Source organism: Etheostoma cragini, chromosome 17 (genome assembly GCF_013103735.1).
Source record: "Etheostoma cragini isolate CJK2018 chromosome 17, CSU_Ecrag_1.0, whole genome shotgun sequence".
NCBI classification, from domain to species: Eukaryota; Metazoa; Chordata; class Actinopteri; order Perciformes; family Percidae; genus Etheostoma; species Etheostoma cragini.
The window spans coordinates 11,003,267-11,015,549 of NC_048423.1; the positions used below are offsets into that span (position 1 = coordinate 11,003,267).

The 12,283-nt window shown below is 43.4% G+C and overlaps 2 protein-coding genes across 5 annotated transcripts in view; one reads left to right on the plus strand and one right to left on the minus strand.

Annotated features, from left to right (window-relative positions):
• The first annotated feature begins 1,119 nt into the window (after nucleotides 1-1,119).
• On the plus strand, nucleotides 1,120-6,701 carry LOC117960780 (leucine-rich glioma-inactivated protein 1-like). Its single transcript, XM_034898943.1, has 8 exons — nucleotides 1,120-1,807; nucleotides 2,064-2,135; nucleotides 2,742-2,813; nucleotides 2,887-2,958; nucleotides 3,563-3,634; nucleotides 4,053-4,222; nucleotides 4,310-4,474; nucleotides 4,632-6,701. The coding sequence occupies exons 1-8, from the start codon at nucleotides 1,611-1,613 to the stop codon at nucleotides 5,447-5,449; spliced, it is 1,638 nt and encodes a 545-aa protein (XP_034754834.1). The 5' UTR covers nucleotides 1,120-1,610; the 3' UTR covers nucleotides 5,450-6,701.
• mark1 (MAP/microtubule affinity-regulating kinase 1) overlaps nucleotides 6,565-12,283 on the minus strand; it is a 30,537-nt gene continuing 24,818 nt past the window's right edge. The window contains exons 10-19 of one of the 4 annotated variants that reach the window (XM_034898941.1): nucleotides 12,159-12,258; nucleotides 11,961-12,073; nucleotides 11,720-11,873; nucleotides 10,773-10,957; nucleotides 10,551-10,642; nucleotides 10,261-10,401; nucleotides 9,813-10,064; nucleotides 9,051-9,077; nucleotides 8,377-8,421; nucleotides 6,565-8,249 (exon numbers count right to left, since the gene is read on the minus strand). In XM_034898941.1, coding sequence (XP_034754832.1) covers nucleotides 7,904-8,249; nucleotides 8,377-8,421; nucleotides 9,051-9,077; nucleotides 9,813-10,064; nucleotides 10,261-10,401; nucleotides 10,551-10,642; nucleotides 10,773-10,957; nucleotides 11,720-11,873; nucleotides 11,961-12,073; nucleotides 12,159-12,258 — 1,455 coding nt within the window. In that variant the 3' untranslated portion in view covers nucleotides 6,565-7,903. Of the gene's footprint in view, nucleotides 8,250-8,376; nucleotides 8,422-9,050; nucleotides 9,078-9,812; nucleotides 10,065-10,260; nucleotides 10,402-10,550; nucleotides 10,643-10,772; nucleotides 10,958-11,665; nucleotides 11,874-11,960; nucleotides 12,074-12,158; nucleotides 12,259-12,283 lie in introns of all 4 variants that reach the window. The other 3 variants (XM_034898939.1, XM_034898942.1, XM_034898940.1) reach the window with 3 other exon arrangements.

Sequence of the window (12,283 nt, forward strand, 5' to 3'; positions counted from 1 at the left end):
CCGTTACCAGTCAGAAACACACAATGCTCAGGCGTATCAATAGCTGCGGACATTGCTGTGGTCAAATAGTTTCTGGACAGTGTGTGTTCTATTCTGGCGATGAATGAGGCATTTATGAAGTGCAAAGACTACCCATCATCTTGCAGCACAACAATTATATCCACTGTTATCCACTGTCCATTTAGTTCAAAAGCTGCTTATGAAAAAATGACATTTCTTCCTTTCTGTGCCTTCCAGCTCCTCCATGTCCACAATTCCCCTCTGAATTTCTCAGAAGTAAGCAGTCTCCTTTATCTTCTTCACTTGTAATTGCTTTATTCTTCCACCCTTCCCCTTTAAACAACCAAGCAGCACAAAATAAGCTCTCAGAGCATGTCCAGCTTTCTTTTTTACAGGAGAAATTGTATTATCATCAGGAACAGATGCTGAATATCAAATTGTGTAACGCCATCAGGCACAGAGAGACTGTCGGTTCAGAGCTCTGTGTATTCAGAGACGTTTTCAAACTCCCTGCACATGCTTCTTCCCTGAAAGGTCTGATGCATGCAGCCCTGCCAGACACAGTGAACAAACATGGTAATCTACTCTGGAGGGATCTGCGATATTAGGTGAACAAGAAGACCTTATAGGTCACAGTGCAACAAAAAGGCAATTAATAATAGCAATAAAGGCAATTAATAATAGCAATAATAGCAATACATCATAAGAAAACATTAGCTTTCTTATTTGGCTTTGTGCAATGAAATAACGGTGCAGAAAAGCAAGATGTGAGAAAAGACTCAGTCCTTTGTCTGTGAGGGGGATGGGGTTCATTTGACTGAGCCAGAGCAGATGTCAGAGTGACAGGAGGGCTTCCCCACTCCCCTCCATCACAGGGCAGCAACATTTTGCATCCAGCAGTCGCCATGGAAACCACGGGCAAACCAGGAAATAAACCCCAAAATGTGCACACAAAAATATGAGAACGATTGGAGCAAAACACCAGGTTACAATCATAATTATAATATTAATACAAGCTATGGCAGACAGTGGCGCAATGTGAGCCAATACTACCGCTCTAGCCATTTCCATGATGATGACAATTAATTTTAATCGGGTTTCCCACCCGCTTCCCGCAAGCCCGTGTGCGTCTGCGCAAAGGCAGCAATCCGCTGGCTCATGTCAGAGCTTCATTTCACCCAGCTGATTCACGAAAATTTATACCATTCCGTTGCGTAGCCTATCGGGCTCCGCGAGGTCGACACGGAGAGTGTAGCGTTCGCTGAAACCATAGGCGTGGTTTTGGATGGAGAAGATGCTCCGTCTGCTCCCGCTGGCATCTCCACCTGCCCTCACACCGCGTTTGTCACCGCGCCAGCTGGTATTTTTCTGAGTTTGAGGCAGATTTTTTGTCACCGGGGGGGATATTGATTGTTCGTCTGGGGGTGAAGTGTTATTACAGCGCCGTGGACGTACGGTTTAATCCCCTCCAACGCGTGCAGGACAGAAGTGGACAGCGCGTCGCTTGGCCTCCAGGCAGCCGCAGCAGTGGGAAAGGAACCACAGCGGAGACCCTGGTTCATGTGTAGGGCTGTTCGACTCGCAGGTCGTGCCCGCAGCGGTTCGCAAGGATGGAAAATACACGCAAGATTCCCAGAAGATCTCCCTGGCTTTGCGTACTTGTAGTGGCGTCTGTTTTACTTGTAGTGGACAGCAAGAGAGCCAAACCGCCTCGCTGTCCCCCATCATGTACATGTACCAAAGATAACGCGTTGTGCGAAAGCGCAGGACTGATCCCTCGCAGCTTTCCACCCGATGTCATATCACTGTAAGTCAAATGTATTACTGTTTGAATAACGCATTCCTAACCCGTGCTTTCCATTACAAAGATGTACAGAACATATTCGGATCTGCCGAAGAAGACGTGTATTTCTGTGCTGCTGCGGCACAGTAGCCCAATCCAAGGAACAGATTGGAACAGCAGTTTGTATGAGACAGTCTATTCTTTAAAGCTAACCAGTGTGTCTGTCTGTCTGTCTGTCTGTCTGTCTGTCTGTCTGTCGTCTGTTCTCCCCTCTCCACAGATCATTCGTCAAGTCTGAATTCACTGAAATCCCGAAAGAGAGCTTCAGCCACATACCTGCCCTGCATCTCCTGTGAGAAATCTCTGGAGCTTTTTGTTCTTCAGTCTTTGTTGCATGCTGTCAGTCCCCAGTGAGGTGATCAACGCCATGTTTAACATGCAAAGACATCTCCCCATTGATGATGCTACTACACATTACAGCCTAATGAAATGGGTCTTGCTGTAGCCATCTGAATGGGGAGCTCAAACAATAACTGCTTTGGAGAAAATTACCTTTCTAAATGATTTCCCTACATGCCTCTTGATATCAAGGTAGTATAGCCTCTCTGCTGGGCATTCGTCCAAGTCTTGCCTTAACATGTATCTGTGGATCAGATGATTTCAAAAGGAGATGAAGGGGAATCCCTTCTTTTGAAGAAGGAATCCCCCTTCATTCCTATCAACTGGGGCGGAGTATTGACTGAGTCACTATGCCCTCTAAAACAATGTAAGACTGCAGGAATCCTAACAGAACATTGATCCTTGTCTTTGATTTAGTTGGGTTGCTGTGACAGATACAGGAGGGGGTTTCCATCACAGGTCCATCTTGTTCAGAGCAGCTGCTAATGTGGGACAACAGCTTGTTGTTAACATAATTTGTGAGCAGGAATAGTGAAATGTTATGGATCTCTCTGCACAGCCTCTTCACAGCCAACAACCTGGAATCTATTAATGAGGATGCTTTCCTTGGTCTTCCTCATCTGGAGTATCTGTGAGTAGAAGGTTCAAATTTATACTAGAAAGGTTTCCAAAAGATTGTCTCCCTTAATCAACACCTTTTTCAGGTTCATCGAAAACAACCAAATCAAGTCGATTTCACCACATGCTTTCCATGGACTGAAAACTCTAGTTCATCTGTAAGTATGAACTGTATTTCTTGCTTATCATGCAAAAGAATTAAAAAATAATAGTACTTACAATTGGATGATCATTCAGTTTCTGATTTAAATATGAAATCTTTTCACTGATGGTCTCTTTGTAAGTTAAAAGAATGTAAGGAAGCTTTCTGTTTCTGTTTGTATCCGCAGAACGTGTTGTATCGGTCTGCTCCACTCCACTCTTAATTGATGTCCGGCAACTAATATTACCTATTGAAAAGTAGAGTTAGCCACTCTAAAACTAAGATATCTGTTGAGCACCGACACGAGAAGATGCCGTGATATTTAAGACAAAGCTCTGAGAAAACTAAGAAAATAAAGCACAACAACCTTTTCAACACAGGAATGTCCTTTTTGTAGCAGAGAGGGACATAAAATGGCTGGGGAGGCAGCTCTAAATATAGCTTAATGTTTCCTCAAATTCACAAGGCTAAGCTCTTTCACAGATATCTTTATATTGCTCTGTGTAACCAGTGTGTGCGTGTGTAGGTGTGGGGGGCGGGGGGGGCACAACAACGACAAAGACGACGATGACGATGACGACAATATGCAATATTTCTAATCTGTTTTTCTTCTTTTCCAGGAGTCTGGCCTACAATAATCTGGAGACTCTGCCCAAAGATTTGTTTAAAGGTCTTGAAGCCTTGACAAAAGTGTAAGTATGAATTACAATCCTGCAACATCTGGAAACAAAGAGATCCATTACATAATGTTACATAACTAAAATTATAATGGAAGCTATTGTGGACTATGAGTTCTTCTATATATAGAACTCTGTATCATTAGTCCACTTCAGCCAAGGCTTGAAGAATGTGTGGGTGGTGCTTTTAACGCCTATAAAATTACATGCTGCAGTGAGGAAGCAAGAGATAGTGTGCAATTTATCACCCACCGAAGATGTTCAGTGCTTCTTTATAGTCCCTCTTGATATTAATGAGAGCACAGGGTGAAGCTGTGAGGGCCAGAGAGCAAAGCCAGCAGTCATACTTAAGTGCAGCTTTTGAAAATAAAATCAATTTAAAAAGCTGAGCGCATCCCTGTTGGAAGTTTGTTTGGTGCTTTTCTCCTTTCAGAGACCTTCGAGGGAACCAGTTCACCTGTGACTGTAAGCTGAAGTGGTTGGTGGAGTGGATATACAGCACCAACGCTACAGTAGATCAGATTTACTGTAAAGGCCCGGCCTCACAACTGGACAAGAAGATCAACGATCTGGCGCCGCAGTCCTTCGACTGCATCACTACAGGTGGAGCACAAGGAATACTTTTATTTTCACTTTATTAATCCTGACCTTTTCAATGTTATTTAAAGACTGGTTTTGTTACCCTCACAGAGTTTTCTTCCTACCAGTCCATGAAGTTTGAATCCATATCTGTGGAGGCATTTTCCTTTGGGAATGACCAGTATGTGGTGTTTGCCCAGCCCTTCATTGGGAAATGCAGCTTTCTAGAGTGGGATCATGTGGAGATGGTCTTTAGAAACTTTGATGACATTGACAGTAAGTAGAAGTAATTTCAAATATACTGTCATGTGGTTGTGAATGAGCTTTGAGTCTAAAAGGAGGGGGTGAGATTGGAGGAGGAGCCACTAGATGGAGACATAGATCTAAGACAAAGTGAAACTACAATGTTTTTCTCCTCATTTCTCTTCACCAGGCACGTCCACAGTGATTTGCAAACCTCTGGTCATTGACAACCAACTCTTTGTCATTGTGGCTCAGTTGTTTGGTGGCTCACACATCTATAAGCGTGACACCTCTGCCAACAAATTCATTAAGCTCCAAGGCATTGACATCCTCAAAATCCGCAAACCAAACGATGTGGAGACCTTCCGCATCGATGGAGAATCCTTCTTCGTCATAGCAGACAGCTCCAAGGCTGGCTCCACCACCATCTACAAGTGGAACGGCAACGGCTTCTACTCTCACCAATCGCTCCACCCGTGGTACCGGGACACCGATGCTGAGTACATGGAGATCTCCTCCAAACCTCACCTGATCCTGTCCAGCAGCTCTCAGAGGCCAGTCATCTACCAGTGGAACAAAAGCACCAAGCTGTTTGACAGACGCACCGACATCCCAGAGATGGAGGACGTCTATGCTGTGAAGCATTTTCAGGTCAAATCCGACCTCTTCATCTGTCTAACGCGCTTCATCGGTGACTCCAAAGTGATGCGTTGGGATGGAGCCCTCTTTAGAGAATTGCAGACCATGCCCTCTCGTGGCTCCATGGTGTTCCAGCCCTTCTCTGTGGCCAGCTGGCAGTACGCCATCCTGGGCAGCGATTACTCTTTCACCCAGGTGTACCGCTGGGACACCAAGAAGGGTGAGTTTGTCCATTTCCAGGAGATGAACGTCCAGGCGCCAAGGGCCTTCTCTCCAGTCTCCATAGACAACCGGCAGTTCCTGCTGGCCTCCAGTTTCAAAGGGAAAACTCAGATTTATGAGCACCTGGTCATTGATCTGAGCAACTGAGCGACTGTTTTTGCGGTTGTTTGAGTGGTTTCTGTGTTTAGGGATGGCTGTTGCAGCAGATTCAGACAACACTGCAACAACACTTAGGTGATCCTAACTTGAGCAAGGCAGGCATTACTCTTCTTTTTTTTTATCTTCCATTAAAATCAGTGCATGATTCATGTAAAGATAACTACAGTACATGTATCTCAACCAAAGCTACTTGGCTGAGATGCATGTTGAGTTTAATGCATGCACCTCAAGTTAGGATTAGACCCAATATGTTGTCAGGACATTAATGCATGACCAGGGCCTTACACAGGCTGTCCCATCCTGATGAATGCATCACCCAAACTCACTAATCCATTGAATATTGCCAGTAGGTTCTTTTCTGTGTTCAGCTTTTCATGTGACTCAGCAATGTTTATACATTTGTAATCTCATATATTTATCTACAGAAAGTAATAACGAAATAGTACTTTTTAACCTATTAACATGTTTAACGGAACAAATTTGCCAAAACAAAATGTTTACATTTTTCTGTCTTTCCACTTGTACGCTAAAATATTTGTAAATTAAGCTTTTGTAAGTTTAAGAAGGACCACAGTGATTAGATACATATTGGTAGAGAGAATGATTTAAAATATTATGTTTATAATTCGGAAAATATCAACAGAAATGTTGTGAGAATCTACCTGTGAATCCTTGCAATTTACATTTTTATTGTTGACAGTTTTTCATAAGAAGTATGGAAAACATTTTGGGCACACACAAGAACTATTTTCACACTTAAAAAGGACCTGAAACGAAAAACTGAGGATATTGTTCATAATGCTTTACCTTTGACTAACATGTATGCAAAACATATCAATTGTGTCATAATTAGGATTAAATTATTTACTAATATAATGCTATTTAGATTTTCAAAAGTTTACATTAACTGTTACATCTCATCTGAACTCCCTGTTGGCACTGTGTAGCATTGTTGACATTGCTTCAGAGTGAATGCCAACACCCAGTCCTCGAAGCAAAACAACTCACACTAACACATCTACTTCCTTGCTTAAGGGAAATTGTCGTCTCTAAGATAGCTGTGTAACTATGGATTTTAGATCTGAGAAATAAAATAAAATAAATACAAACAAATAAAATCCTTTTTATTTTCTCCAACAAAGTGCACGCCTCAATTCTACAAAGCAGCACATTACAATGAAATGGAATAAATACAATAAAATCAGCTGAATTGAAGAAAAAAAAAAAAAAAAAAAAAACACAAGCAAGGAGATACACGAGTACCTGCACAACCACACACTCACAGGACTAAATCAGTCTCTTTAGAAAGGCTCCGCAAGACAGACCGCCTCTTTCATGGTGATTGTTTTTGACTTTTCATGCATCGTCCATCCTTAGGACAAAGACATCCAATTCTTTCTTTCTAAGGTAAACCAATTTAACCCTGCTTATTTTGTCATCTAGGACTACCAAACTAACATGAAAGAAATACAGGTGCATACTCTCATGTTCATACACATCATCCTGGAAAACTTGTGCAATTGCAGCAGGATCTCCAAACCGCCTACCTACTGCTGAGAGAAAATAAAGTGAACACATTTTCAGTTTCAACTGAAGTTACTACTCAAGTCTATGTGGTGCAACTTAGTGTTTTTTTTTCCATAGGCAAATAAAACACAATGTAAAAGGCAAGGGAGCACATCCCTTAATACTCCACAAAATAATTTAGTGCTCTTTAAATAAAAGTAAAAACACTATTTTCATACGGTGGCTCTTAAAAAAACAAAACAACTCAGACCGAAAGGATAATGCTGTAAGAGACATCAATTATATTAGGAAAGAACGGAAAAAACCCATGAAAATAAGACAGTATTGACAATAAAATTCTGTACAGAACACAAAATCAATATACAATACAGTACCTGCAGATGTTATGCATACAGTACAATTCTCTTTTTACATAGTTTTAGTATGGGCTCCAGCCTGATCTATATACTGACTTAACACAGGTGGAAAAGCGGCTTTTTTTTTAGCTTTCGGTAATTTTAATGGTTATTCAGCGAGGACAGTAGATCTTGTAGTAGGCGTTTAGAAAAAGAGATTGAAAACATTATTGCAGGATGGACATCTTCAGTTGCATACTGCATATGTTTCATTAATGTGTGCTATGATGAGGAGCAGCGGGCTGATGAGAGAGACAGAGGGCCGGACGGAAGAAAAAAAGGGGGTGGTTAGCTGTTTTTGCTATCTCTCTGTCACAGAGGTTAAACCTTGCGTTATCTCTCTGATCCACTACCCTGTACAGTACATTCGTGGCCAGTATTGCACATTACCAGCCGAGTCCACCCTGATTCTACAAGGTGAGGACCTTCAGTGCTGAATTTTGTCCTGTAAGTCAACACTAATCCAGTGATGATATGAGAACCAGAGCTCACCGAAGACTGACTGGGACTCCATCTGCTGTCACAGTTTGAGCTCATTGGCAATTTTGCAGGCGATATTCTTAAAGGCGATGGACGTGCCCGATATCCTCTTGAAGCGCACGCCGTTGAGTGAAAGGCGGGGCAGCTTGCATACCTCCATCTCCCATTGGACCAGGTTGTCCTGTCGAGCGTCGCCGTGGACACAGAAAAGCAGGAAGCGTTCGCGCTGCTCGTAATCGCAGCTGTTGGCGTCCAAAACCTTTCGGATTTCCCTCATCATCTCGGCGGGCTCCATGGAGGAGGTGGTCTTCATGCTCCAGGTAAAACGAAGCGAGCGAGGCTTTGAGTCCCGACCACAGTCCTCCTTAGTATCGCCTGATGCACTTCTACAACAACAGAAGAAGACAGATAGAAGAGAGAAAGACCAGAAAGAGATATGGAGTGAGACGTTAAATGATGGCAGAGGTTGGTTACGGGCTTTCTATGAAATCTATGTATTGATCAAATTCTCACCTTGGTGTTTCTGTCCGGGTGCTGGCCTCTCCCTCACTAGGCACCCTGAAATAAACCAGGAATACAGTATTACTCCCACACGCTGATGTCAACATGGGTTCCCCCACCCACTACCAACACCAGCCCCATCATCACTGGACACAGAGAGGGTTGTCAGGCATCATGCCAGGAAAGAATCCACACTCCTCAGTATCAGGGTTCAGCACACAATGAGGTGACTATGACTTTTTGATGCACTTACTATTGTAGCCCCTTCAAAATAACCAACTGCATCATCCTGTCTACTGTACGCTACCTTTCCTTAATCCCCACTGATCTGTAAGGAGTGGAAGTGGTTCTAAATCTTTGATTTGGCCTCCATAATATGCCTGATCTTTTCTATTTAGCTCAGCATGAAGACGGGGGAGAGTAAGGAGAGGAAAGCCAGTGATTTGAGAAGCCGATATTGTGGCTTAACTTAGTACAGGAAAAGCTGGTGAGCTGTTAGGTATGTTCTTGAAGCAGTGGACACAAGGAAGGGAAATACACGGCATAACAAGGGCGTCAGTACGCAAGGATGTGGTGTAGTGGGCAAATACGTAAGGGGTTGAGGAAACACGGGCCAAGGACATTGTGGGAACAGTTTTTTTTGTTGGACAGAGGGGACAGGTGCAGCAAGCGTTGTGTTCTCCTACCTCCGGGCGGACCTGAAAGACATAGCTCTATGCGGGGAGAAAAGGAGAGAAAGGTGTGAGCCTCTACCAGATGGGCCAGCGTGAAGGTGACACAAGGAGCTAACTGCTGTATGCATGATGTGGTCCTATCCTTTGCTTTTCATATTGACAGCAAAGGATAACAGTTTGGATGTATAATAAGCAATAAGGACTTGAGAGGAGATCAGAGAGTGCATCTGAACTAAAGAGGCAGAGACTGTGTGATGCTTTCTTTGTTTTCACTGCTGAAAAAGTTTAAATAAAGTCATTTTAAGTAAAGTAAGTTTTATGGAACTGTTTTGTTCAAAATGTTGCAGTGCCTATATTAGGAATACTATATTAGGTACATTAAGATTCATAATGTGAGTGCATGTATAGAGAAAGCTTTTAACAATGAAAGCAGATGACATAGAGTTTCAAAAATAATTACAAAACTTTTAGTGTGTAGTTGGACCAGTCTAAATTGGAATTTCTCTAATCTGAGCTGAGCTAATACTTGATCCATCTGACATCTAGTGTGATTAGTAATTACGCAAAGATCAGTCATACTTTCAGACAGCATGAAGATACATTAAACAACAAATATGACTTTGTATGACTATGTAGCAAAAGAACAATTCCTTCAAAACTGAAGCACTCATAAATGGCAGTATAAAGTAGTCAAAGGGGAATGAGAATATCTTAACTGTTAGGTTTAAGAAGTTGTAAGGACAACCTAGTGTGCAGCCGTTTGTCTTCACTGACCTGCGGACAAACTTGGAGGTGATCTTGCTGATGATCCCAGTGGAGGTGCCCCTGCGTTGCTGAGCGAGAGCCCCTGTATCATGGGACAATGTAGGCGAAGCTGGGGGGCCGTTGTAGGTGGCACTGCGCCGGTCTCTGAGCTGAGCACCGTGAAAGGTGCTGCGACTAGTGGTCCCACGGGGGAAACGGTTCTTTTCAGGGGTGCTAATACTGTGTGCAGATGGAGAGGTGGAGGGACCCCGAGGAGAGGAGCTGCAACATAAACATTATAGCAGAAATCATTACATGTGTCAAAAGATTCTGTATCAGCATGCTCGCGTGATTTAATATAATTTAGAAGTAGGTTAAAATCATACTATCAGCATCACTATCTTTGCCACAAATAGACTTTTGCATTGAAAATCCAGCTGTGATGGCCACAGTTATTGGTGATCATCAGGATAATCACCTGGCTTTCAGCTCTGTGTTGTCGTCGATGGGGGGCAGTGTGCTCTTTGAAGGATGCCCTGACGATGACATGGACTTAGTGTGACGAGGTCGTGTAGAGCTCATTGCAGTCGATGAGGTGCTCCCTGACACCTCGGTTAAACTGGGGACCAAGAATAAAGATATTTAAACAAAACTTAGTAATTTGTCCAATTGGAAAATTTGACAGAAAAATGACTTGGACAATAATGAAAATCAAAGAGAACATGGAGAGCTAGAGCTCACCCTGCAGTTAACTATGGATGTGTTTACCTGCTGTCTTTGCCATTGGGAATAGCGGAATATCGGTCAGTAGAGGATCGTTCACACACGTATGTGTTCCTGCGAGTCATTGATCCGTTGGTCTGTTAATGGAAAGAGAAAAAACATGATAAAGCAAGTTAGACTGAGTATTAGCGCAGCCTGGTCACAAAAATGTAAAACAAATATAAAATGTCCTTGGGTAATGTGTGAGTGTCCGCCCCATTTACTCACCCCCACTGCACTTGTAGCTTTCTTTCTCTCCTGCACCCCCAATGGTGAAGCGGGAACAACATCTCCTTTAGAAGTGTTGAGTTCGAGCCGGCGCGCACCGTCCCACTCCGCCCTGTGGTCACTTTCCACACTAAGGGCCTGGCCACGCTTTGTGTACGATACCGCGGGGGGCACAGACGGACCAACTAGGAGAGACACGCATATGAGAGCATTCTTATAAAGAATTTCCAACGGATATATCACTATTACAGCTCCAATATCAGGAATCTTTAGACAGAAAAGAACAAGCAAACAAGGACAGTGTCTTTGTGACAATAGCGTCAAGCAAAGCCACTCAAAGCCAGGATTTTCACATCACCCCATCTATTAAATATAACACTGCTACAACACATTGTTTAAGAATCTGTACAGCTATAAAAGTCAAGGCGAGCAGGTTAAAAGCTGTTCACCCCTCATGCTTTGAGGTGATGTTCCTCAGGGAGCTGCAGGAAGGCAGCCAGCCAGCAGAAGGCGCCAGACACAATTGCCCCACATGACAGAGGAGGAAGCTGCTACACAACCAGTGCAGTGTAGAGGCTGAGTCACTGATTTGTACATTTGAATTGACTGATTATGAAAACAAACATTGGGGCAAACCAACAAATTAGTCCAGATTGGATGTAGATCTTTTCCTTTTATGAAATAAAAACGTCGAAATATGCTTTATTTATTGTTCCCAAGAGTACAAATTTCAAGCTTTATCAGCTTTGTTCAGCTATACAAGTGAAGCTGGTAAACAGGGTGGATACCGGTATCTGATCTGTGGCCAACCCTCAGTGACTGAGAGCAACTTCCCCCTACACAGCATGCAGCCAGCCGCACTCTCAGAGCTGGGAAGGATGAGGTTACTTTACTTGGCTTCTCTACGACACCACCACCACCACCACCACCACCATCATCATCCCCACCATGATCACTGTAGCGGCGCTGCTTCTGATTGCTCGAGATGCTGCGTGTGACCTTGGGATGGGCAGGAGAAATGCTGGAGCTGTTGTTGATGTCACTGGTCGGTCGCTGTCGCTGACCCAGGATGCTGTTGGTCAAAGGTTCGCTCCCCTCAAACTGAAAAATAACACAGGATGAGAGATATGGCCACTTGCATTAACTACTGGTGATGATGTCAACATGATGTAGGTCAAACAAACTGACCTCTGGAGCTTTTCTGCCGAGCAGCAGGTAAGTTGCCATGACATCATCGTACTTCTGATTCTGTAGAGACTCTGTGATCTCATCTTTAGGGAAGCCCATCGTCACCATGAGCTCTGATGGCGGATAGAAGTCAATGTGAATCACAGTCAGTATACCTACCGGCCATGACATATAGTCTTGTCACACACTCACACCCACCTATTCTAGATGAATCACTGAAGTCTTCCTCTGGCTCGATGTAAGGTTTTAGCTCCTCCTCCTCATGACCCACATTCATCCAGTGGTCTTTCATGATTTGCTGACAAAAAAAAGAGACAATTACA

What these genes read in the sequence shown, in the direction of transcription:
- LOC117960780 (XM_034898943.1), top strand. Translation starts at nt 1,611, where the DNA reads ATGGAAAATACACGCAAGATTCCCAGAAGATCTCCCTGGCTTTGCGTA. An exon ending in CTGAAAACTCTAGTTCATCT is followed by an intron (nt 2,959 to 3,562) that starts GTAAGTATGAAC and finishes CTTCTTTTCCAG; the next exon opens with GAGTCTGGCCTACAATAATC. An exon ending in AAACTTTGATGACATTGACA is followed by an intron (nt 4,475 to 4,631) that starts GTAAGTAGAAGT and finishes TCTCTTCACCAG; the next exon opens with GCACGTCCACAGTGATTTGC.